The 27,886-nt window shown below is 44.4% G+C and overlaps 1 protein-coding gene across 4 annotated transcripts in view; it reads right to left on the minus strand.

The window, feature by feature from the left end:
* The window catches only part of ULK4 (unc-51 like kinase 4), a 1,163,168-nt gene that overhangs the window by 544,691 nt on the left and 590,591 nt on the right, over positions 1-27,886 (minus strand). For all 4 annotated transcript variants that reach the window (XM_075315178.1, XM_075315180.1, XM_075315177.1 and 1 more), the window contains exon 31: positions 27,656-27,704. In XM_075315178.1, the coding sequence (XP_075171293.1) occupies positions 27,656-27,704 (49 nt within the window). The remainder of the gene's footprint in view (positions 1-27,655; positions 27,705-27,886) is intronic.

Here is a 27,886-nt window from a genome sequence, read left to right on the forward strand (position 1 = left end):
TCAAAGGCCCATTTAATTGCCAACAGCTCACGATTACCAATGTCATAATTTCTCTCTGTGGGAGAAAACTTGCGGGAAAAGAAGGCACAAGGACGAAGCTGAGTGAGAGACGGAGTACCTTGTGATAGCACCGCTCCCACTCCAACCTCGGATGCATCGACTTCCACAATAAACGGACACATAAGGTCAGGCTGAACCAGAATCGGGTCTGAGAAGAAACATTCTTTTAATTTTGAGAAGGCATGGATCGCCTCTGGCTTCCAGTTAACCACATCAGCCCCCTTTTTAGTCAAATCAGTGAGGGGTTTGGCAATTTTGGAAAAATCTCTAATAAATTTGCGGTAATAATTAGCAAACCCAAGGAAACGCTGCAAGGCTTTCAGAGACTTGGGTTGTACCCACTCCTTAATTGGTTGAAGCTTAGAGGAATCCATGCGGAAACCTTCTGCGGACAATATATAACCCAGGAAATTAACCTCTGCCTAAAAAAAAACACATTTCTCATATTTAGCAAATAGGGAGTTCTCTCTGAGTCTCTGGAGTACAGTGCGGACATGTTGGACATGTGACGTAGCATCAGGAGAATAAATCAGGATGTCATCCAGATAGACCACCACATATTGACCACAAATATCTCTGAAAATGTCATTAACAAAGTTCTGGAACACAGCCGGCGCATTACTTAATCCAAAAGGCATTACAAGGTACTCATAGTGTCCCTCTGGAGTATTAAATGCGGTTTTCCACTCATCCCCTTCTCTGATGCGGATTAGGTTATATGCTCCCCTAAGATCTAGTTGGTGAACCACCGGGCTCCTATGAGCTGGTTAAACAGATCGGGGATGAGTGGCAGAGGGTACTGATTCTTTACAGTAATAGCATTCAGTTCACGGTAGTCAATACAAGGTCTGAGGCCACCATCTTTCTTATCAACAAAAAAAGAATCCAGCGCCGACTGGTGACCTGGATGGTTTGATAAACCCTCTCTGCAGACTGTCTGCTATATAATCTTTCATGGCCTGACACTCCGGACCAGAAAGATTATACATTTTACCCTTGGGGGGGAGTCGGGAATTGGGGACCAAATCTATGGGACAGTCATAATCTCTGTGCGGAGGTAATTTTTCAGATTCAGATACAGAAAACACGTCAGCAAAATCCCTGAATGCATGAGGTATGAAGATAGGTTCAGCTCTGGTCAGGTTAACAGATAACAACATACACGTCTCCTGACACTTAGGGCTCCATCGCACAATCTCACCCTGATGCCAGTCTATGACGGGGTTATGCTTACGTAGCCATGGCATGCCCAAAACCACCGCAGACATCAGATTCTTAAGAACAAAAAATGACACGGATTCTACATGCAGAGCCCCAACAAGCATGGAGATCTCTGGAGTTACAAAAGTAACCACACCCTGCGTGAGAGGTGTAATGCCAATAGCAGAGATTCTAATAGGCGCATTTAACCTTAGCAAAGTCAAACCCAGCTCTTTTGCTACAATAGTGTCTATAAAATTAGCAGCAGATCCACAAACAACAAAGGCCTGCAGCCGCACAGATTTACCCTGGTGAAACAATGAGACAGGTATCAATAACCTTATAGGGTCTGCAGGAAGTACCTGGGCACCTGAGCGGGTATCCTGGGGCCCGCTGAGGTGCGGTTGCTGCCTTGGAAACTATTGCCTCAGAGATCCAGGCCCTCCATGATCGGCTCCCACAACGTGATCTGTTCCCTTGCAGTCGACGGGACTCTGGACACGCGGAGGTCAGTGCTCTAGGGGCTTGAACCTGAGTAGACCTTAGATCCTGCACTTGCTGTGTAAGTCCATGTACCAGGCCAGAAAGGGTGTGCACCTGATTCAGCACAGCATGGAGAGAATCCATTTTTTTTTTTTGTTTAGTGGGCCCGAGATAATGTAACACCTGCCTGGATAAACAGACTCAGGTAGGATGTAATGGACAGACTAGAGGGAAGCCCCTCACCAAGCAGGACCCCAGAACCCTGAAACCCTTTAACCCCTATACAGGGATTTGGAATTACACAGGGAACTGGAGATCTCTACCCGTGGAAGGCTGCAGTCCGATGAGAGTAGTCGTCAGGCAGGGTCAAACCAGGAACAGCAGAACAGGGACAGAATCGGCAGGCAAAGGCGTAAACAGAAAACGTAGCAGTGGTCAGATCCGGGGCGGGCAGCGAGGTACAAAACAGCAGGCAGAAGGGTAGTCAACAACAAGCAAGTAAGCGCACAGGAATCACAAAACAAACAGCACATGAGCCAGAATCAGAACTATCTCTGGCAGAGGCCAGCAGACAAGAGGGGGAATAAGAAGGGTGTGGTGTCTTCCCATTAGCTGTAGCTGAATGATGGTACTTCAGCTGGGAGACACCCGCCACGTACAGTCAGCCAGGAGTACTGCAGATCCCAAGATAACCCAGCCCAGTGGATCATTGGAGCCTGCGCCCACTGGTGCTGCTGGCATCGACTCCTCTCCTATCACCAGCACCATCCACGGCAGGAACACTGCGTCGCCTGGTGATTGGAGAAGAAACCGCTGGAGCAGACTCCGGCGGTGACGTAACATCATCAAGCTCAACGTTAGTAATGGGGAGGGGTCTTTCACTTGCACTAAAAGTGCAAGTGAAAAGAAATAAACCCAAAACAGAGAAAAATCCTTTATTTAAAAAAATAAACAAAAAAAATCCCTTTCTCCAAAATAACCCCGAAGACACCCATGCAGGTTCAACATAATCCCCACCATCATGATACCGCAACGATACCGGCTTTGCTATATCTAAGGTCGCAGTGCGCAGACACATTAGAAAACGCGACCAAACACTACAGAGTCAGGGACACACTGAACGAGGCACAGCTGTGAGAGCGGTGACATCTATAAGTTCACCAGAGGTCACTAAAAAATGCCCAAAATACATGAGACAGTTTTGATGCATTTTTCTGCCAGGAGAAGCAGATTTGGTGTAGAAATATGTTGGAGAAATTTGCATCTCCTGGCAGAAAACCGCATCACAATTTTTGGTGCATTTTTCTGCTAACAGATTCAGAAAAATCCAGAAAATTCCATTGTATCATTTTTAAATACCATAATTATTTTTGCATTTTACTCCATGAAATAAGTATAGATCACCTATCAACCAGCAAGAATCCTGGATCTGAGAACTTTTTTTAAGAAGCTCTCCTACTCTGAACTCATTACCTGTATTAATTACAGCTGTCTGAACTTGTTACCTGCATAAAAGATACCTGTCAACACACTCAATCAAAATCACACTCCAACCTCTCCTCCATAGTCAAGACCAAAAGGCTATCTAAAGACACCAGGTACAAAATTGTAGACCTGCACAAATGCTGAGATGGGCTACAGGACAATTGGCAAGTAGCTTGGTGAGAAGGCAACTGTTGGAGTTATTATTAGAAGATGGAAGAAACACAACATGACTGTCAATCTTACTTGGTCTGGGGCTCCATGGAAGACCTCGTGGGGTAAATATGATTCTGAGAAAGGTCAGGAAACAGCCATGCAATGACCTGAAGAGAGCTGGGACCACAGACTCAAAGATTACTGTTAGTAATACACTATGCCGTCATGGATTAAAATCTCAAAAGGCATGCAAGGTCCCCCTGCTCATGCCAGCACAAGTCTACTCCTATTTGAAGTTTGACAATGACGATCTGGATGATCCAGAAGAGGAATAGGAGGAGGCATGTGGTCAGCTGAGCCCAAAATACAACTTTTTGATAACAACTCCACTCGCCACGTTTGAGGAGGAAGAAGGATGAGTATAACCCTAAGAACACGATCCCAACAGTGAACTATTGGGGTGGAAACAACATACTTTGGGGTATTTTTCTTCAAAGGTGACAGGACGACTGCACTGTATTGAAGGGCGGATGGATGGAGTCATGTATAGCGATATTTTGGCCAACAACCTTTTTCCCTCAGTAAGATCATCGAAGATAAGTCGTAGCTGGGTCTTCCAGCATGACAATGATCCGGAGTACACAGCCAGGGCAAATAAAGAGTGTCTCCGTAAGAAGCATTTCAAGGTCCTGAAGTGGCCTAGCCAGTCTCCAGACCTGAACCCAATAAAAAATCCTTGGAGGGAGCTGAAACTCAATGTTGCCCAGCGACAACCCCAAAATCTTAAAGATCTGGAGAAGATCTGTATGGAGTAGTAAGCCAAAATCCCTGCTGCAGTGTGTGCAAACTTGGTTAAGAACTACAGGAAACGTCGGACCTCTGTAAGTGCAAACACAGGTTGCTGCACCAAATATATAATAAGTTCTGTCTTTCTAATAAATCAGCAGTGTATCAAATACTTATTTTACCCACTGTAGCTGGATCATACAAATGATGCTTGATAGTTGGAGTGTTCTTGAAAAGATTTTGCTTAAAAGCTACTCCGCTGCTCTCAGTCCTGAGACAATTTAGAAGGGAAAGTACGAAAAAGGAATCCAAGAATCCCTTTTGTTGAAAGATCAGATGCTTGGTTGCTGAAATATCTTTAATCAAAGTTGCTGAAATACAGTGCACTTTGATTTTGATTGACGTGTGCATCAAGGGAGGGCCTTTGTAGGTCAGGTCCTCAGTGTATATTCCCCCTCTTGCGTCTTGTATTGCATGTCCCCTTTTCTTTAACCCCTTCCCGACCCTTGAAGCACCATATCCGTCATGAAAGTTTGTGCCTTCCCGACCTTTGACGCACTGTATGCGTCATGGCGGGTATCCGTTTCTGCAGCGCTGGTGACCGGGTTTACTGAAATGTCACCGGCGCTGCAGGTACATAAGAACTTGTAGTTGAGCCCAGGGGGGTGGCTTTGCCTCCCCGTGCGAAGATCGCTCTGATTGGCTGTTGAAAGTGTCACTTTCACTTTCACATTCAATCAGAACGATTGTAATATTTCACCAATGAAACTTGGCGAAATACTACAATCCAGCCATGGCTGATGATGCAATATCATCTGCCATTGGCTGGAGCAGGGAGAGCTCCGTGTAATGCCCCCCCCATCTGATTGGAGCTAGCGTCCATGTGATGCTATCCCTCCAATCAGATGTGGAGGAGCGATGTGACCGGTGGGTGCCCTCCCCCTCCAGCTTCATCCTGACCGTGGAGGGTGAAGACGGAGGTCCCCTGCTGCCGTCGCCATCGCGATCAACGCGCTGTCAGGATCTGCCGCCACCTTTCACTGCGCTGCCAGGTAAGATATGCTCCCTTCTGCTGTCTTCTGCTCCCCCTGCCATCCAATTCCACCTCCCCCCACTCCCACCCCGATCTTTGATCCCCCCATCGTCCGATTACACCCCCCCGAACTTTGCCCCCCATCGTCCGATTCCACCCCCCACCCCGTCCTCTGCTCCCCCCGCCCTGTGATCCCTCACAGCTCTTCGTCTGACATCCTGCTGCCAGCGTGCTGATTACTGTGATGACCCCTGCTGCTGCTGCCAGTAATTAGCTCCTCCTGCCCCAGCTCTGTGATCGCCCCCCCTGCTCCAGCTCTGTGATCGCCCCCCTGCCCCAGCCCTGTGATCGCCCCCCTGCCCCAGCTCTGTGATCGCCCCCCTGCCTCAGCTCTGTGATCGCCCCCCTGCCCCAGCTCTGTGATCGCCACCCTGCTCCAGCTCTGTGATCGCCCCCCTGCTCCAGCTCTGTGATCGTCCCCCTGCTCCAGCTCTGTGATCGCCCCCCTGCTTCAGCTCTGTGATCGCCCCCCTGCTCCAGCTCTGTGATCGCCCCCCTGCTCCAGCTCTGTGATCGCCCCCCTGCTCCAGCTCTGTGATCCCCCCCTGCTCCAGCTCTGTGATCGCCCCCCTGCCCCAGCTCTGTGATCGCCCCCCTGCCCCAGCTCTGTGATCGCCCCCCTGCCCCAGGGATCTCACCCCCTTGTCCCAGGGATCTCACCCCCTTTTGCCCCAGGGATCTCACCCCCTTGCCCCAGGGATCCCACCCCCCCTGCTGCTACTGGCTCCTGCCTGACAGCTCCCCGTGCTTGACAGCTCTCGGCGCCTGACAGCCCCGTCCTGCAGTAGAAAGTTTTGCCAAACACTCGCACATACACACACGCACACTATAATAAAGTTTAGGGGATTTTTTACACATGCACACAGCACACAAAATGTCCCGCTCGTCCCAGTTACAAAGGGTGTACTCAGCTGAGGAGGCACATGCCTCCCAAGCTGATATTGAGGGAGAGGACCCCCCCCCCCTTTCTCTATTTCTCCCACTCTTCCTCCTCCAGTGACACATACACGACGTCGCAGGACAAGAAATCGTCCGGAGGCCGGGAGGAGAAGAGTCGGAGGCCAGGAGGAGAAGAGTCGGAGGCCGGGAGGAGAAGAGTCGGAGGCCATGGAGGAAGAAAAGTGTGAGTAACCCCCAACCTAGCGCTAGTGCACTAAACCACACACACACATGAAACTGACGTACATTACACCAAAGTAACCTGAAATACACTACGTCAGGTTGGTGTGTGTGTTATAGTGTACATCAGGTAGTGTGTGTGTGTGTGTGTGTGTGTGTGTGGTGTATACAACACCACACATATCAACCTGACACACACAAACCAGACGTACACTACCTTATACCACACTGCACACCAACCTGACATACACTGCACACCAATCTGACTTGGTGTATGTTAGGTTGGTGTGTGGTGTATGTCAGAATGGTGTGTGTGGTGTATACTACACCACACATACCAACCTGATGTGCACTACACCACACACACATCAACCTGACCTACACTACACCACATACCAACCTGACATACACTATGTCAGGTTGGTATGTGGTGTAGTGTGGGTCAGGTTGATGTATGTGTGTGGTGTGTAGTGTACGTCAGGTTGGTATGTGTGGTGTAGTATACACCACACACACCATTCTGACATACACCACACACCAACCTAAAATACACTATGTCAGGTTGGTGTGTGTGATGTAGTGTATGTTAGTTTGGTGTGGGGTGTAGTGTACGTCAGGTTGATGTGTGTGTGTGGTAAACGCCACACACACCAACCTGACGTATACTACATTACACACACACACCAACCTGACGTATACTACACTACACACACACACACACACATACCCAACCTGGCATACACTACATATTCTCCATACGCCACATGATGTCCGTAAAAATTTGTAGCTAATTTTCCATTCAAATTGTTAGCAGGACACCATGTCGCATATGGAGAGCCCCTGTGTGCCTAAACATTGCTGCTCCCCCACAAGTAACCCCATTTCGGAAACTAGACCTCCAAAGGAACTTATCTAGATGCATAATGAGTACTTTGAACCTCCAGGTGCTTCACAAATTGATCGGTAAAAATGAAAAAGTACTTTTTTTTCACAAATTTTCTTTTAGCCTTAATTTTTTTCATTTTCACGTGGGCAAAAGGATAAAATGGATCCTAAAATTTGTTAGGCAATTTCTCCTGAGTACACAGATACCTCATATGTGGTTATAAACCACTGTTTGGGTGCACGGCAGGGCTCTGAAGGGAAGGAGCGCCATTTGACTTTTTGAATGGAAAATTAGCTCCAAAAGTCAAATGGCGCTCTTTGCCTTCTGAGCTCTGCTGTGCACCCAAACACTTGATTTCCACCACATATGAGGTATCTGTGTACTCAGGAGAAATTGCATAATAAATTTTATGGTGTAATTTTTCCTGATACGCTTGTGAAAAAAAGCTACCTGGTTGAAGTAACAATTTTGTGGTAAAAAATATATATATATATATTTTCACAGCTCAACGTTATAAACTCCTGTGAAGCCCCCAGGGGTTCAAAGGGCTCCCTAAGCATCTAAAAAAAAATTCCATGAGGGGTCTAGTTTCCAAAATGGGGTCACTTGTAGGGGAGCTCCATTGTTTAGGCACCTCAGGGGGTCTCCAAACGCAACATGGCATCCGCTAACTATTCCAGACAATTTTGCGTTTGAAAAGTCAAATGGCGCTCCTTGCCTTCCGAGCCCTGCCGTGCACCCAAACAAGTGATTTCCACCACATATGAGGTATCTGTGTACTCAGGAGAAATTGCACAATAAATTTTATGGTGTACTTTTTTATGATACCCTTGTGAAAATGCTAAATTTTATGGCTAAAGTAACATTTTTGTGTAAAAAAAGTAAATTTTCATTTTTTCCTTCCACATTGCTTTGATTCTTGTGAAGCATCTAAAGGGGTAATAAACTTCCTGGATATGGTTTTGAGTAGCCTGAGGGTTGCAGTTTTTAGAATGGGGTCACTTTTGGGTATTTTCTGTCACCTAGGCCTCTCAAAGTCACTTCAAATGTGATGTGGTCCCTAAAAAAAGTTTTTTGTTAATTTTGGTGGAAAAATGAGAAATTGCTGATGAACTTTGACCCCTTCTAACTTCCTAACAACAAAAAAAAGTTTTGAAAATTGCACTGGTGTAAAGTAGACATGTGGGAAATGTTATTTAGTAACTATTTTGTGTGACATATCTCTCAGATTTATGGGCATAAAATTTGAAAGTTTGAAAATTGCGCAATTTTCAAAATTTTCGCCAAATTTCCGAAATTTTCAAAAATGAACACAAAAAATATTGGCCTAAATTTACAACTTTCATGAAGTACAATATCTCACAAAAAACACCGTCAGAATCGCTTGGATCCGTTGAAGCGTTCCAGAGTTATAACCTCATAAAGGAACAGTGGTCAGAATTGCGCAAAATGGCGAGGTCAGTAAAGTCAAAATAGGCTGGGGCTGAAGGGGTTAAATATCGCGCCACACCACCATTGCTTCTGTCGGCGTGCAATACAAGACGCAGGAGAAGGAATATACACTGAGAACCTGACCCACAAAGTTCCACCTCTGATGCACCCATCAAATTAAAAATATTTCAGCAACCAAGCATCCGATTTTTCAACAACAGGTATGCTTGGATTCAGCATCCCAGTGCCAGTATGGCACTGCCTTTACTTCATATAGCAAAATCCTTGTGGTTGTTTCCCTTTAAATTAGAAGATGGAAAGCAGTGATGTAGGGAAAAAATATAAATATACAGTATTTAGAGATCATTAGGTTTTCTTGAGGATTTTCTGAAGATTACTTTAGTTGCAGAATATTCTCTAGTGAAAACTTGCCCAGTGATTAAACAATAAATGAGAAAACACCTTTTTTGTCATTGTTTGAATCTTTTATCTAGGCAAAGGGTAAACAATCAGTTGTATGAACTCCTTTATGATCATTGTGACATGTTAATCAACTTCTTATATCATTGATTTGTGCTCTTTCCGGGCAGCCTGTGTAAAACGACCATTGGGCTTAAAGTTGCACTATTGATCTGCTTCACCCTGGTCCTAGTTTTAATTGAATTATTGGCTTCTTTCATACATGTGGAGACTACTTCCACTCTTTTGGTGAAAGCTCCAAATACAAGACTAGATGAAATATATAACATGCATATCAAAGGATATGCCATAAATGACAGATTATTTTTTTAACATGTTTGCCATTGACTTGTATGGAGGTTTACTGGCAACCATGCTTGCAAAACAATTTTCAGAAAAATACTCTATGTGCAGCCATTTAGAGGAGGATGCCTGGGATACTTAGGATCCATATTTTAGTGATTGTGGAGTTCCTGACAGTGAGAATCTATACCGTGGATATGGAATATGTACAGTATATCTCATAAGATAATTATTTTAATGTGACAATGAAGCACATTCATGAGAAGTGCAAGAATAGAAGGGATAAAACATATCAAGGTGAAATACAAATAAAAAAAAAAAAAAACTTCGTCAAAATTCCCTTACATTTATTACAAAAAAAGTCATAAAAGTTTTAAGTCTACGAGTACCAGCTATACAGAAAAAAAATCTTTGTTGGTTTACAGTACACCATACACTAAAGATGACGAATCTTCACACAGGCAGTAAAGTTTGTCTGTTAATCAATACTCTGTGAAGATGCGCTGGACAACATTCCTATCTTGGGACTGAATCTTCACAGAATATTAAATATGGCCTGAGAACAAAAACTACCAGCGGAAGAAAAATGTAATGTGTATGCTTTTGTTTGTACTTCTGATCAGGCCTTAATTTGATCATTGACCTTGTATACCCCTCATAAGAAAGTCAGGAAACATTCCCAATCCCAAAGCTAAAATGTTTTATGATTCATTAGCCTAGCAATGTTTCTTGGCTTGAGGGTAAAATAATTTCAGTCCAACGTACTCGATAAAATTGATGTCTAATACAGATAATCCAATGCCTACATTAGACGCTAAATTGAATGATTTAAATGTTTGAGAACTTTAGGCTTAACGACTGTTCAAGAATGAAATGCCATCCCCAAAAAAGGACAACCTTTTCTGGTTTAGTATAGATTAGATATGCAATCAGCTTCTTAATTTTGCAATCAATAATTCATCATCTTTCTGCTTAATCTATATGTGCTTTGGTTACTCAGCTGAATAATTATCAACTCACTGCTCACGCTAGGTCAACTAAGTGACCTTTCTCTGGAGGCCTGACAAACTACACACTGAGCTCAAGCTGCTGAGAATATATTTCAAACAGCCGCAATATATTCTAATCATTTTAGTGTTTTCACCATAAAGAGGATATATCTTCAGTTCATTTTACACCAATTTTTTGGCAAAAATGGGTGTAGAGACTACAAAAGTTATGTGTTTCCTTAGTTAAGGAAAGGTCTTATAACCAAGGGAACTAGCACCTGTTAAATATAATAAAGTCTGTGTAGTGAAACACAGTGATGATTAATCGTTAATGTAGAGAAGTGTTAAAGGGAACTACTCAACAAATTTATTCTGCACATACTGTGGAGACAGAAGTCAATCTTTGCATTGGAGCTGTGAAGAGCTGGCCGGGGGCAGAGCCAGACTAGTATTGTCTCCAGTTATGGTTCCTGACCCGATCTATTAAGATCTATATTTTCTCTTAAACTCCAGAGTGTGTCAGAGAGAAAGATAACTAGCTGCAATCATAGAGCCAGGCTCTGACTAATGTTGTGGTTTGGACAACAAGAACCAGGTTACAGGTACCGGTTCAAGGGAGTCTAAGGCGAGCTTTGCACACCACGACATTGCATGTCCGATGTTGGTGGGGTCAAATCGAAAGTGACACACATCCGGCGTCACAGTCAATATCGTAGTGTGCAAATCCTTTTTGATACGATTAACGAGCGCAAAAGCGTCGTTATCGTATCATCGGTGTAGCGTCCGACATTTCCATAATGCCGGTGCAGCGACAGGTGCGATGTAGTTCCTCGTTCCTGTGGCAGCACACATTGCTGTGTGTGAAGCCGCAGGAGCAAGGAACATCTCCTCCCTGCGTCCCGGCTGCAATGCGGAAGGAAGAAGGTGGACGGGATGTTTACATCCTGCTCATCTACGCCCCTCCGCTGCTATTGGCCGCCTGCCGTGTGACATCGCACGACCCGCCCCCTTAGGAAGGAGGCGGGTCGCCGGCCAGAGCCACATCGCACGGCAGGTGAGTGCATGTGAAGCCGGCGTAGCGATAATGTTCGCTACGCCAGCAATCACAAGATATCGCTACTGCAACGGGGGCGGGGACTATCGCGCTCGACATCGCAGCATTGGCTTGCAAAGTCGCAGCGTGCAAAGTACCCCTTAAGATTTAGTCCACTAAACAATAGAGTTGAGCGCGGTTCTAGGTTCTCCAGTTCTAGGCTCGAGTGATTTTGGGGGCTGTTCGAGATCGAACTAGAACTCGAGCTTTTTGCAAAAGCTCGATAGTTCTAGATACGTTCGAGAACGGTTCTAGCAGCAAAAAGCAGGGCTTTTTACAGCTACAGTGTGCAGGAGCCATCGCTGGCAGCCTGCCAGAAGCTGGTAACCAAGATAAACATCGGGTATCCAACCAAAGCGCTTTGGTTAGTAACCCGATGTTTATCCTAGTTATGTGCAGGAAGCCCACACTTCCCCGCTCAGCTCGCTCCGCCCCCTCCTGCTCGCGACATGTACACATACATACATACACATACACACACACACACACACACACACACACACACACACACACACACACACATGGTCCCGCTCGGCTTACCTGCGGTGATGAAGTCCCACCATCCCGACCTCAGCGCTGTCACTGTCCTCCATGGCCGCCGCTTGTCACATCACCTTCTCTCGCTTCCGACCCGAGACTGACTAGCGGTGACGGCACGGGCCTCTCGCGATACTTGGTGTGAAGGCGCCGGTCATTGAACTCAGTGACAGGGGCTGTCAGTGTGCTGGAGATCAGCGCAGGTAATGTACCTCGCTGACAGCAGCACTTGTCATCCCCTGCAGTGACCTGGGCTGACCCATTGATGTTAGCTCAGGTCACTGCACTGCTCTCCCAGCCAATGGGGAACATCCTGCTCTTCATTGACTGGGACAGTGTGGATCGTCATGGCAACCCCTTGGATTACACCAGACCTGGATTTGTTTTTCTTTCTAATAAATTGGTTAAAGAGGGAATGTTTTGGGGAGTGTTTTTTCAAATAAAAATGTGTTTGTCGTCTATTTTTTTTTTATTACTGACTGGGTTGGTGATGTCGGGTATCTGATAGACGCCTGACCTCACCAACCCCAGGGCTTGATGCCAGGTGACATTACACATCTGGTATTAACCCCATATATTACCCCGTTTGCCACCGCACCAGGGCGCGGGATGAGCTGGGGCGAAGCACCAGGATTGGCGCATCTAATGGATGCGCCACTTCTGGGGCGGCTGCGGCCTGCTATTTTTAGGCTGGGGAGAGTCCAATAACCATGGACCTCCTTAGTCTGAGAATATCAGACCCCAGCTGTCTGCTTTACCTTGGCTGGTGATCCAATTTTGGGGGGACCCCTACGTGTTTTTTTTTTTTTTTAATTATTTAATTTAAAATAACAGCGTGGGGTGCCCTCAGTTTTGGATTACCAGCCAAGGTGAGGTTGCCAGCTGTGGTCTGCAGGCTGCAGCCGTCTGCTTTACCCTAGCTGGCTACAAAACTAGGGGGAACCCTACGTCATTTTTTTTTCATTTTTTTGGCTAAATACAAAGCTAAGCACCCCTTAGTGCCACATGAAAGGCACCAAAGGGTGCAAAATTACAAAATGCAGGAGAGTGGGACATTATGTGTCTTTCTGCCATTATAATGAAAGAAAAGACTGATATGTAGTGCTCTACGCTGTGAAAAGCAGTAGAAAATGGCACTGGAGTGAACATGTGACCGCCTCATGTAGGATGAAGCTATGGATCCTGGGTAAATTTATGCATTTACCCTCATTCAGTTTTTTTGCAGTACACAAAAAAAACGGAAGGCACACGGATGACAAACAGATGACATACGGACCGTCTACGGAACGGAAACGGATGCCACACGGATGCACCCGTGAAAAAAAACGGACTGTTTTTTGCAGACCACAAAAATGGATCGGTCGTGTTAATGTAGCCTTATTCTGATCTGCCGTTTATAAACAGCAGGCAGAAATAAGTGAATAACGCCCACCAGCGTCAGAAAATCTCCGGGGTTTCAGGGCTAGCTGAGACCCTGGAGATCATGATTCAGGACGGTTTTTCCGGTCCCCGCTCACGTGATCACAGGTATACACCGTACACCGATGATCACATTACAGTAAATGACAGCGCCGGTAAAAAATTATTTATCTCCCATCTGGCATGAACAAACACTTCTCCACTTCTTCTCCACTTCTTCTCCACTTCTTCTCCACTTCTTCTCCACTTCTTCTCCACTTTTTCTCCAATTTTTCTCCACTTTTTCTCCAATTTTTCTCCAATTTTTCTCCATTTTTTGTCCACTTTTTCTCCATTTTTTCTCTCCACTTTCTCTCCACTTTTTCTCCACTTTTTCTCCACTTTTTCTCCGTTCTTTTTCTATGGTCGGTCTACCCATTAGCTCTGCCATGCATAGTGTAGCTCTACACCTACTGCACATGTTACTTTATGATTGACATCTCTTTCGTACCAGAGCTGTCTAAGCCTACTCTGACCCCATATTTGTCATTACTATATTGTCCTTGTACTGTATTATGACATTTGTATCATGTGTTTCATTTCTTGCTGTGTTGCAATTTTTTTAGCTGCATCCCAATTGTACCTCTACATTGTTCGAGTTTATGTTATTGTTCTCTCACTCTTATGTGATACTGATTATTGTCATTTTTCATGATTACATGCAGATAAGTCCAATCTGACAAAGGTTCAGGCCGAAACGTCATTTGTAACTTGTTTTGGACAAAAACATATATGCTTATGAAAATTTTTTTTTTCTTAATACGGACCAATAAAGAGTGATTTTGCATTACTATCCGTTGTGACTTACTGACTTAGTCTGGGAGATTTAGAGTGCCGAGGTTACTCACTAATTTTATCTAATATTACCTCTGAGCACCTATATACCAGTGAGCAGAGCTTCCTCTACAGTAGTTCTCCTGATTAGGCATGCCCTTACCTCATGAGCAGGGCATTGCAGCTTTGGTAGCAACCATTACGACATGGACTCTGCTGCTGTGGACCCGGGGAGAGTGAGTGCAGATTCATTGCACCCACACTCCTCACATGAAGGGTCCGCACTCCTAGAAAATGGGGGATACGTTCCCTGAGTGTCTCCCCCCCATATTCTAGACGGTCCAGAGTCGTCGTGGGACCCCTTTATTTTTTTTCTTACAATAAATTGGTGAAAGAGGAAATGTTTTGGGGACTGTTTTTTCAAATAAATTTCTTTTGTCGATTTTTTGTTTTTGTTAGTACTGACAGTTTATGATGTTGGGTATCTAATAGACGCCATGACATCACAAACTGCTGGGCTTGATCTCAGGTGACTTTACAGCTAGTATCAACCCGATTTATTACCCCGTTTGCCACTGCACCAGGGCACGGGATGAGCTGGGGTGAAGCGCCAGGATTGGCGCATCTAGTGGATGCGCCACGTCTGGGGTGCCTGCGGCCTGCTATTTTTAGGCTGTGAAGGCCCAATAGTTATGGACCTTCCCACCCTGAGAATACCAGACCACAGCTGTCCGCTTTACCTTGGCTGGTGATCCAATTTGGAGGGGACCCTACTTTTTTTGTGTAATTATTAATATTTATAAAATAATTATAAAAAAAAGAGCCTGGGGGGACCTCCACATTGGATCCCCAACCACGGTAAAGCTGCCAGCTGTGGTTTTCAGGCTACAGACGTCTGCTTTACCCTAGCTGGCTATCAAAAATGGGGGGACCCAACGTAATTTTTTTTTTAACTATTTTTTAAATAGAAAAAAATAATGGGCTTCCCTGTATTTTGATTGCCAACCAAGGTAACGACAGGCAGATGGGGGTGGCAACCCATAGCTGTCTGCTTTATCTGCGCTGAGAATCAAAAATACCGCGGAGCGCTATGTCAGTTTTTTTTAAAGATTTATTTTTACAGCACTGTGATGTCCAGCAATCAAAATACAGGGAAGCCCATTTTGTTTTTAGTTATTTAAATAAATAATTAAAAAAATATATATGGGCTCCCACTGCATTTTTTGTATTGCTAGCTAAGGGTAATCCAAGCAGCTACTGGCTGCTAACCCCCACTGCTTGGTGTTACCTTCACTGGCAATGGAAAATCCAGGGAAGCATTTTTTAATTTTTTGGCCAAAAAACTACAAAAAAAGGACGTGAGCTTCGCCATATTTTTGTATGCTAGCCAGGTATAGCAGGCAGGTGCTGGAAGAGTTGGATACAGCGCCAGAAGATGGCGCTTCTATGAAAGTGCCATTTTCTGAGGCGGCTGCAGACTGCAATTCGCAGCAGTGGGGCCCAGAAAGCTCAGGCCAACCTGTGCTGCGTATTCCAATCCCCAGCTGCCTAGATGTACCTGGCTGGACACAAAAATGGAGCGAAGCCTACGTCATTTGTTTTCTAATTATTTCATGAAATTCATGAAATAAAAAAAGGGCTTCCCTTTATTTTTGGTTCCCAGCCGGGTACAAATAGGCAACTGGGGGTTGGGGGCAGCCGTACCTGCCTGCTGTACCTGGCTAGCATACAAAAATATGGCGAAGCCCACATAATTTTTTCAGCAAAAAACTTCTGCATACAGTCCTGGATGGAGTATGCTGAGCCTTGTAGTTCTGCAGCTGCTGTGTGTCTGTATGGAGAAGAGCAGACAGCAGCTGCAGAACTACACGGCTCAGCATACTCCATCCAGGACTGTATGCAGAAGTTTTTTGCCCACGAAAAAAATGACGTGGGCTTCGCCTTATTTTTGTATGCTAGCCAGGTACAGCAGGCAGCCACGGGCTGCCTCCAACCCCCAGTTGCCTATTTGTACCCGGCTGGGAACCAAAAATATAGGGAAGCCCTTTTTTTTTTAATTATTTCACTTATTTCATGAAATAATTAAAAAACAAATGACGTGGGCTTCGCCCCATTTTTGTGTCCAGCCGGGTACAACTAGGCAGCTGGGGATTGGAATCCGCAGCACATGTTAGCCCGAGGTTTCTGGGCGCCTCTGCTGCGAATTTCAGTCCGCAGCCGTCCCAGAAAATGGCGTTCTCATAGAAGCGCCATCATCTGGCGCTGTATCCAACTCTTCCAACAGCCCTGGAGCCGGGTGGCTTGTTGGGTAATCGTGAGTTAATACTGGCTTTGTTTTACTAGCCAGTATTAAGCCAGAGATTCTTAATGTCAGGCACGTTTGACCCGGCCATTAAGAATCTCCAATAAAGGGTTAAAAAAAAGACACCACACAGAGAAAAAATACTTTAATAGAAATAAATACACAGACACATTAGAGACTCCATCTTTATTACCCCCTGTCAGCCCAATAAATCCCCAATAAACCAGCGCTGATAAGAGGTTTTTAATAGAGGCTTAAATTATAAGCAGCAATTTCAGCGTTCCAAGTGCCTTTAAATGAATTTGAAGAAACTGCACTTCAGAAATGTAGTGAGGATTGTAGTGAGGATGAGGTGCCCCAGCCCATTACTTGATGGGCTGGGGCACCTCATCCTCACTACAATCCTCACTAGTGTAGTAGTAGTGACGATTGTAGTGAGGATGAGGTGCACCAGCCCATCATGGGCTGGGGCACCTCATCCTCACTACAATCCTCACTAGTGTAGTAGTAGTGACGATTGTAGTGAGGATGAGGTGCACCAGCCCATAATGGGCTGGGGCACCTCATCCTCACTACAATCCTCACTACAATCGGGAAGCAGCGTGCAGCCTTCACTCCGTGAGTGATCAGTGCTGCTAGCGGTAACAGGGGTAACGCTGACAGATGCGTTACCATAGCAACGGTGCTCCCGGAGCCGCGGTTAGCGGTGACGTCACCGCTAACTGCGTTGCTATGGCAACGGTGATCTCCGTTAATGACCGGCTGTGTCAGCCGGTCCCTAACGGAACGGGGAGTCGACCGTGTGCTAGAGCATATCGCCGGTACACGGCAATACACAAATGTGCACCGTGTACCGGAGATATGCACTCGCAGGTCCTACATGACGTGTCATAGTCATGTGACCAGTCTGTAGCCAAAGAGATAATAGCCACGTGACTGGTCACATGGCTATTTTGACGTCACGATAGGTCCTGCATCTCTGCTGGCAGTGCCGTCACCGGGAGGATTCAGCGATCATCGGATGGAATAGCGGCAGGAGACAGAGTGCAGAAGGGATCGCGAGGACCGGTAAGTGTTATGGCAATGTTTATTAACTGTTTGTGTACATTTATAATGCATTTTTATGTGTTTGTGATTGCCTCCCATTATAGCCTATTGGTTCGAGTTCGGTTCGTCGAACGTTCGACGAACCGAACTCGAACCGACCTCGAGCCGAACCGCGACCGGTTCGCTCATCTCTACTAAACAACCAAGGAGTTCTAAGTAATATACCAATATGGCCATTAGTGTTAGAATAACAGATAAAACATTCATATAAGTTAAATTACCAAAAACAATTATCTCTACAATATTTTTTTTTATCTTTTTTTGCCAATGTCTGAACTTTTCACATACCATGGCACAATTAAAGTACTACCCAAAATAGAAAAACAGTACATTCTAAACAGACAGATGAAAATCACAACTGACAAAGGACAGAGAATATTTGGCACAGCCAAAATATTGCCATTTAGCTTGATTTCTGTAGTTATGGAAATGTTCAGGGCTGCGACTGTCAACTCTAATGGGGGCGTCACACGGTGCGATCTATCGAGCGATTGTACGTCGTTAAACCCCCGTCACACGTACCTACCTCCCGGACGACCTCGCTGTGGGCGGCGGACGTCCACTTCCTGAAGGGGGAGGGACGTTCGGCGTCACAGCGACGTCACACAGTGGGCAGCCAATAGAAGCGGAGGGGCGAACATAAGCGGGACGTAAACATCCCGCCCAACGACTTCCTTCCGCATTGCCGCCGGGACGCAGGTAAGCTGTGTTCATCATTCCCAGGGTGTCACACGGAGCGATGTGTGCTACCCCGGGTACGATGAACAACCAGTGCAAATTAGAATAAACAATTTTTTAAAAATGAGCGACGTGTAAACGATCCGTGACTCATAACCGATTTGCGATTGTTTACATACGCTTGTAGGTGTCACACGGGATGATGTCGCAAACGATGCCGGATGTACGTCACGAAAACCGTGACCCCAACGACATATCGCACGACAGATCGTCTCGTGTGACGCCCGCATAACTCTTAACTTAGCTGGCCATACACTTTAGATATTTATTGATGGATTCCCCTACTTCCATGGAATACACCCCCAACATATAAGTACATAAAGAGAAACGTAAGTTTATGATTTTGAGATCAAAGATTGGAGAACACATGAACAAGGATAATAAAAACAGTACATAACTAAATAAAAAACCTAATAGTTTCCACTAACAAAAGAAAACACCTATTCTCTTACTTGGTGTATGTCGTCAAAAAGTAAACATCAATATTATTAAGCAAGCAAATTGTATTAAGCTGTGTTTGGCAATTCCTTGTTGTAATTTGTACTTTGATTTTCTGTGAACATCCATGAACTGTCAACTTAGCACTTTGATGTTTCTTTAGCAGATTAAGCTACTGTAAATCTTGATTGCATGCCAAAGCCATACACAATAACGGCACTGATCTGCAGTCTTGGGAGTCTGGTATGCAGGGTTTGCAAATTCTATAAAATGCATAGCCACACTAACAAATACACACGCTCACACATCTTGATGTATTAGATAAACCACCAAGTGCAAATCTGTAAAGTGGAGGAGAATGACCGGATGACCTTCCATTTGTGTTTTAGAAAACAAGTGTATACTCTCTAATGAGCAAAACCTGAAGTTCCTTCCTCTATTCACACATTTTGACAAAAATATTCATAGAAATAAATAGATTGTGTTGAAGATCATTCTCTTTGGAAAGAAAAAATGCCGAAAGGTGCAATAAACGTTTAGAGAAAAACACAATAAATCATTGTCCCACTCTTGAAAACACATACATTAAAAACTAATAGCACAAAATTCAATATTATATATGCATTGAAATACAGTTTACAAATGATGCCTGAAAGAGCGGAAAAGTTCACAGTTGCTAATCATTAACTTCAGATTTTAGGAGTAAAATCCATCATTTTTTATAGGACCTTTTATACATGCAATAACCTGGATTCAGCTACCTTGAAGGGCTTTCTTCAACAAACAAAACTTTTACGGTGTGCATAAATTGTATTTTTGTGTCTGTCTCCATTTTTAGATTTAAATTATTCTAGAGGAATACTACTGTTGAGCTGTACTTGTGCTTTCAGGTGCAAAATACCAGTGAAGTCTTGTGGACCCAGTGCTGTACTACTTTAACAAGGGTAAGCATAAAGGTGTAGAAAAATCTCTAAATACCTAATTAATGCTTGGTTGATGGAATAGATTAGCAATTGAGTTTGCACTGCCCGGGTTCAGCATGCAGTTTTGTCCTCTGCGGCAACTGGTCTTCACTTTGGCACTTGGCATCCTTAGATTGGTTCCGGGGTGCCTCTGCTGCAGACTATGCCTCATGACGTTGTGAGGACTAGTCAGTGCCAAAGGTGCCCAGGATGCCAGTTGCAGAGGTGAAGACTGGCTGCCATTGAAAACCATACTGGATACCAGACCAGGGCAGCACAAACTGAATTGCTCATCTGTACCAAGGCCCAATATGTATCACTTAACCAAGTGTCACACAGCGTATTACCATTTTTCTGCCAGGACAATTTTAACACTAACAATAAACCCAAATAAAACCTGAATTATAAAATAATTAAAAAAAAATAAAAATCTGATTATGCCTCATAACCAGAGGTTTGGTTTTCTTTTAAATAAGACAATTAGCAGTAGGTAAAAGTGTCCCACAGCACAACATGTGCCTCTATGGTAGGATGAAAAGTAGTATGAAAATTTATTTTCTTCCCCCTTAGCCCCAGAATCACTATTGTAGACTGTACAGGGGGAGATAACAACAGACTCTAGAATTAACATCAGCACAGAAACTGTGTATATGGCTGGGCAGTGACATGGAAGCTTTGGAGTGGAATGGAGTGGTTTAAAGTACGCCACCATTGGACACACATTCTGTGCGTGATGAATCATGCATGTCTGTCAGTCTGATGGACGAGTCTGGGTTTGGTGAATGCCAGAAGACTGTTAATTGCTTGACTGCATTGTTCTACCTGTAAAGAGGGATAATGGTATGGGGTTGTTTTTCAGGGGTTGGCTTATGTCCCTTAGTATCAATGAAGGAAAATATTACTACTTTGGTATATCAATAAATTTTGGATAATTGCATGCTTCCAAATTTGTGCAAACATTTTTGTTAATGCCTCTTTTTCTGTTCGACCATGACTGTGTCCGATTGCACAGAGCAATGGTAGTTTTGGGTGTGCCAAAAGCTATGTTTGTGCATTGTATTGTATGTATTATCAGAAGGAACCCATCAGAAGGTAGAAACCATCTTAGTGGAGCAGTTAGCAATATAGTGCAACTGTCATTTATGTGGCATTGTTGGATATTGCACCATATCCCCATTTACTTGGACAGTCACCTACAAATCCCACATGAGCCTAGTCAATGGAAAACCCATTAAAATAAATTACACATTTCCCCTAAAGTCAAGAAAAACAAGGATGTACTTCAAGGGCCACACTTGGCTTGTGGGCTTCAGGTTGTGCTTATACCTAATAGGGATCAGAGTTGGACGAAAATGGTTATTTTTTTCAATGTTCCTCTTCAAACCCTTTATCATCAAACAAGGCATGATGGAAAAAAGCAATAACATGACAAATAGAGCAGAAATTTTCTTATGGATAAGTAGGTGGAAATAAACATTACAATAGATGGCAACCCAGTAAAAAAAAAAAGTATTTTCCATTCATAGAATATCTGGAAATTTAAAGCTTAACAGCCTTAATTTCTTAGACAAGCAGCATCATTCTAGCTAACTATTCTTTATAGCTTACATTTAAAGTATTTATTTCACAGAAGTGCTGCTATTAATTCTGGAGCAATGTTCCTGCCTTAAAATAAAAAAAGAGTATAAGCACTGCCATATAAATCCAGGGTTTAGTAGATTTTAAGGCAATGTTCCATTTCCAAAGTTTTCTTATTTTATGTACAGGTAACGCAAATGTCACTTTTCCAGTGTTTACGTCTGAATCTGTCCTACTCTGGGCGGTTTGTCACCATAACTATAGGTCATAAATTAATTTTCTCCCATAACTGCACAAAACACACAGATGTTTTATTATACAGGTTATTTCACATTCAGGTAGAGCAAGCGGCATTATCTCCATGCTATGCATGAATACCTTCAGTAATTACAGTATTAAAGCTGCTACAGGTATAATCCTGGTTTACGAAAAGCTCTTTCCTAAAACCATGTCTATATCTCTAGTGTCACTTCCCAAGGGCAGAGAACTGTTAAATTCCTCAGCAAAGTTACTTTGAAGTTCATTGATTTACAGCTTTATGTAATGGGACCGGTAAAATATATTTTATCAGTATTTCTCAAAACACAGGTGTATTATAATTTATTTATTTTTTATGTTTTATAATTTGCAATACTTTTATACCTGGAATAGTTTCTTTAGTGTTCCATAAATTCACAAATTACTAAGTAAAGGGGTTATACAACTAAAACTAGCTGTGGTGGTACTCCTGGTCTTTGCTTATTACTGAAGATAAGAAAAATAGGAGGTGCTGGGGGAAAAATACCATTGGTGCTACCTGTGCAGCCGTACAGGGGCCAAGGAGGTTGGGGGGCCTACATCCACCTCCAATGTATAGAAAAAGAATATGGCACGCCGATTAAAGTACTAGTGCTTGGATAGGATCCCACTCCGTATCAATGTACAGGAAGAATCCGGTACTCAAATTAGCAGTAGGAAATATACGTTTAACTCATGGCTCATGTGCAAGGTGTGCAAAACATACGACGTTCACAACTGCACCTAGCGCCTTTACCTTATCCGTCCTGCCTGGGTTCTTCAGCTGTGTGTTTGTTTCATGAAGGTCTGAGTGACCGAAACGTCGTATGCTTTGCACACCTTGCACTTGAGCCATGAATTAAAAGTATATTGCCTACTGCTAACTTGAGTGCCAGTTTCTTCTTGTACATCTATCTCCAAAACACTGGAATTGTGCATGCTTCTGATGAATTATTGGACTTCAGAGGGCCCATATATTGTTCTTACATAGTGACCCTGTTCTGTCTGTGTCTGCTCCTGCAGGGGGCTCAATAGTATAGAAATCCTTCATGTATTGAGAGGCAAGATGGAAGTGAATGGTAGTATGCTCACTGCTATGGTTCGTGCCACCACCAGGTGCAACAATGTAATACTGAAAGAAGTGATTAGTCAAGCTGCAGCTCTGACCAGGCAACTCTTAAGGTTACGGGGTTTTTTTGTTTTAAAAACAAAACAAAAAAAAAACAACCTTATTTTTGTTTATTACATATCAATCATTTGCCATAGGGCTCACATGAAATACTACTGACATCATGGCGCAGCATTGAGTGGTGGTGTCTGTAAATAAAACCCCAGCCACATAGGATAGGTAATAAACAAAAACTGAGAATGCCATTGTAGTGTCGGCTGTGGAACACTGGAAAATAAGAAGTGACTACTGTTTACATCTATCACAATTGCAGATTTTAAATTTTACATTGAAATTGCATACCCTCTAGTAACGTAAAGGCACAGATGAATTCAGCACAAAAAGAAAAATTCAATAAAAGGAATGCAACATTTTAATTACTTACCATTCTGGTTGCTTTTGGCTTAGGGGTACGTTGCACGCTGCGACATCGCAAGCCGCTGCTGCGATGCCAAGCGCGATAGTCACTGCCTCCGTCGCAGCTGCGATATCCTTGTGATAGCTGCCGTAGCGAACATTATCACTACGGCAGATTCACATGGACTTACCTGTCCTGGGACGTCGCTCTGGCCGGTGACCCGCCTCCTTATTTATTAAGGGGGTGGGTCGTACGGCGTCACTGCAACGTCACATGGCAGGCGCCCACCTTCTCCCTTCCGCATATCCTACGGGAACCGCTGTGACGCCGGTAGGAGATGTTCCTCGCTCCTGCGGCTTCACACACAGCGATGTGTGCTGCTGCTGGAGCGAGGAACAACATCGGACCATCGCGTCAGCGTAATTATGGATTACGCCGATGCTACACCGATGATACGATTACGACGCTTTTGCGCTCGTTAATCGTATCATCTAGGCTTTACACACTACAATGTCGCCTGCGATGCCGGATGTTCGTCACTTTCAATTTGACCCCACCGACATCGCACCTGTGATGTCGTAGTGTGCAAAGTACCCCTTAGAGTAATCATCAACAATCTGGGTCTGCCTTCTCATTAGGCACATCTTGCCGCCATGTCCACTCTTTCACTGAAAGATAACGCTCTTGCTCTTCGCACTAAACCAGCGCTACAGCATAAACCACTAAACTGCTACTGATTGATAACATCATTACAGCAGTTACTGCTCGGTAACAGCTTAGTAAAGTATGTATCAGTTCTTGGCAGGGGTGGGATTAAGCTGGTTCTGTCCAGTTCGGGCAAACCAGTTGTTAAAATAGCAGCCGGTTCTTGCAGCTTCAGTGGAGCCTGTCTGCTCCCTAACCTGGCGTGCAGCGATGCGCTGACGCTGCAGAGGTCATGGCAGTGTGGTGAGGTTGCTCATCCTGCTGCCACCTGCCAGCGTCAGTGTGCCTGCAGAGTGCCGCGGAGGAGGACGGAAGACAGAGGAGAGGCCGCCGGTGCTTGGAGCAGGTAAGCGCTCAAGGAGCCGAAGATGCAGGGAGACAAGAATCTGCAGGGAGACAAGAATCTGCAGGGAAGAGGAGCCGCATAAGATGGGAACTATATAGAAAAAGGAGCCACATGGGATGAGATCTGTAGGGGAGAGGAGGCCGCATAAGATGGGAACTATATGGAAAAAGGAGCCATATGGGACAGGATCTGCAGGGGAAAAGGAGCACATGAGATGAGATCTGCAGGGGAGAGAGGCCATGATGGGATCTGCAGGGGAAAGAAGCCATGATGGCATCTGCAGGGGAAAGAGCCCATAATGGGATGGGATCTGCAGGGGAAAGAGGCCATAATGGGATGGTATCTGTAGGGGAAAGAGGCCATAATGGGTGGGATCTGCAAGGGAAAGAGGCCATAATGGAATCTGCAGGGGAAAAAGGCCATAATGGGATGGGATCTGCAGGAGAAAAATGCCATAATGGGATGGGATCTGCTGGGGAAAGAGGCCATGATGGGATCTGCAGGGGAAAGAGGCCATAATGGGATGGGATCTGTAGGGGAAAGAGGCCATAATGAGATGGGATCTGCAGGGGAAAGAGGCCATAATGGGATGGGATCTACAGGGGAAAGAGGCCATAATGGGAAGGGATCTGCTGGGGGAAAGAAACCATGATGGGATCTGCAGGGGAAAGAGGCCATAATGGGATGGGATCTGCAGGGCAAAGAGGCCATAATAGGATGGGATCTACAGGGGAAAGAGGCCATAATGGGATGGGATCTGCTGGGGGAAAAGACCATGATGGGATCTGCAGGGGAAAGAAGCCATGATGGGATCTGCAGGGGAAAGAGGCCATAATGGGATGGGGTCTGCAGGGGAAAGAGGCCATAATGGGATGGGATCTGCACAAGAAAGAGACTACATGGGATGGGATCTGTAGGGGGAAAGGAGCCACATGGGATGGGATCTGCACTGGAAAAGCAGCCACATGGGATGAGATCTGTATGGGGAAGGTCGTCCGTTCCAATTTTAGCAGGGCTCCTTTTAGTAATAATTTTTAAAAATTGTAGAAAAACCGTTTAATACAATATGACTGACAGTGACTGAAACAACTGGTACTGGACAGTAGAATGAAGGTATAGGAGGGTAAGAAGGGGAAAGAGATTTTACTTTAAATTACTTGTATTTTTTGGTTGAGGAAAGTGAGTGAAAATGGGTATGGCTAACAAAATGGGTGCAGTTACAAAATGGGTGTGGTTTTCAAATGGGCGGGGATTACAGAGAACCTGTTGTTAAAAATTTGAATCCCACCCCTGGTTCTTGGTGTAGTCAAAAGAGAAAGAAAAAACTATTTCACTGCGAGAGGGGCTCTGCATGTCGGGATCTCACAACCCAGAACTTTGGGACTGACTTTTGCTAAAAGGCAGGCTCTTTCGGGAGGCATTAAGAACGGTTATGAGCACTTTTGACAATCACCACTCTGGGGCTGCCAACTATTTTATTAAAGAAAAAGGGCACGCCCAGACTACTGATAGGTACTCTTTAAGATCTCTCTCTTTTTGCAGTTACTGAATAGACTACTTCAGTATTGATTTATAGAAGACAAATCAGTTATCTGTGTAATTAGAAAATGACCTATTGTTTAAATTTGTCTTTTATGTTAAACGTTTTTTTTATAGGTTTATTTTTTTTACAATGTTCTATAGCTGTATAAAAAAATAAAAATTAAAATGCTATATATATACACATTGTTACAGTAAGTAATATGCATATATTTTTACACTGGCTACTAGGCCTTATACTAGACTCAAACTTATTGTTCTTTACTGTACACTTTTCAGCAATACCATGATCATCACAGGTAGGGTTAAGGCCACTTTACACGCAACGGCATCTCTAACGCGATGTCGTTGGGGGTCACAGAATTCGTGAAGCACATCCGTTCTCGTTAACGACGTCGTTGCGTGTGACATGTACGAGCGACCGCTAACGATCAAAAATACTCACCTTATCGTTGATCGTTGACACGTTGTTCAGTTCCCAAATATCGTTGCTGTTGCAGGACGCAGGTTGTTCGTCGTTCCTGTGGCAGCACACATCGCTATGTGTGACATCGCAGGAACGAGGTACCACATCGTACCTGCGGCCACCCGCAATGAGGAAGGAAGGAGGTGGGCGGGATGTCCGTCCCGCTCATCTCCGCCCCCTCCGCTTCTATTGGGCGGCCACTTATTGACGTCGTGGGCGGCCACTTAGTGACTCTTTAGAAAGGAGGCGGTTCGCCGGTCACAGCGACGTCGCTAGGCAGGTAAGTAGTGTGACGAGTCCGAGCAATGGTGTGCGCCACGGGCAGCAATTTGCCTGTGATGCACAACCGATGGGGGCGGGTATGCACGCTGCGTGCAAAGCGGCCTTTAGAGTAGGTAATACCAAAAATGAAATGCTGTTTTTGTGTATTGGAGAACTGTTATATTCCTATTAAGGAGATATTCCCTTAGGAGTAATGTATCAGAGATTCACAAAATAGGTAAAAATACTTGAAATCTGAGGCAGACTATTGAAGCCTACACAAACACCAGTACACAGATCCAGAATCCTTATTTTCTATTAAATCTGCCTCAGTCACTAGATGTTGCTGTTTTTGTTCTGCTGACAGTGTGGGTGATCGAGACATCACAAAGCAGACTTTGTAATTCCATAAATACTAGTGTGGCTAGGACCTGGCAGAAATAATGTGTGTGCTGCTTAGCAGCCAGCAGGAGTAATCAGCCCCTACTGTGGCCAATGGGTCAACACCACGGCCTACTTAACTCCCTGCTGTCTGCTGGGAGTTGCCAGATCTTGTACACATTTAACTACAGACATCTCTAGTGCTACTCTTGCCAATATTCGGTTTCTGAAATTACTTTTTCCTTGCCTTATCTTATCCTCTATGCTTCATGGCTATGACCATGGCCACTCTGATCTTGTTTTTATCAGACCTGCTGCTAGCTCACCTCTTATATTCCACCGGTCTCAGTTTTGTCCCTCCTGACTCTGAACCAGCTTTGTTTGACCATCTTAGCCTCAGGCTCATTCCTCCGACCAACAACCACTCAGTGGATGCAACCCAGGGGGCCCTGTTGTATCTCCACCTTCCTACATAGTAGTTAAAGGGTCAAAGCTGCGATTCCTTTGGGTTTTGAGTGGCTAGTGCCAAGTCTGTCTAAGGTTGCCTTTTAGAGTGGAGGGCCTCAGACAGACTTTACAGCTTTTATACTATGCATAATTTTCTTTATATACTGAGTTATTTAATACCAGAGATTAAGCCTCTGTGGTTAACCAGGGCCTCCTACCTATCAATAAGAAACTCATTAACAGGATGAATCCATAAAATTAAACTTATTCTTACCAAAATGACTTGGAAAAGAACAGGAACAAGGTTGCTTTCTTCAATGTCCCTTTCAGAAATGAAACAAAGACAAAAAAATTAATACATTATACTTTGTACGTATAATCACAGTTTCTCAGTTCAGGTAAGGCCAGGCAATTTTTATTCACAAAATCTACCAAGACAATTAATCACAGAGTAGAACATTTATATTTTGCATCTAGGACTTCTGCAGGTCAATGCATTTTCATT

The sequence above is a fragment of the Anomaloglossus baeobatrachus genome, chromosome 6, assembly GCF_048569485.1.
Source record: "Anomaloglossus baeobatrachus isolate aAnoBae1 chromosome 6, aAnoBae1.hap1, whole genome shotgun sequence".
Taxonomy (NCBI): domain Eukaryota; kingdom Metazoa; phylum Chordata; class Amphibia; order Anura; family Aromobatidae; genus Anomaloglossus; species Anomaloglossus baeobatrachus.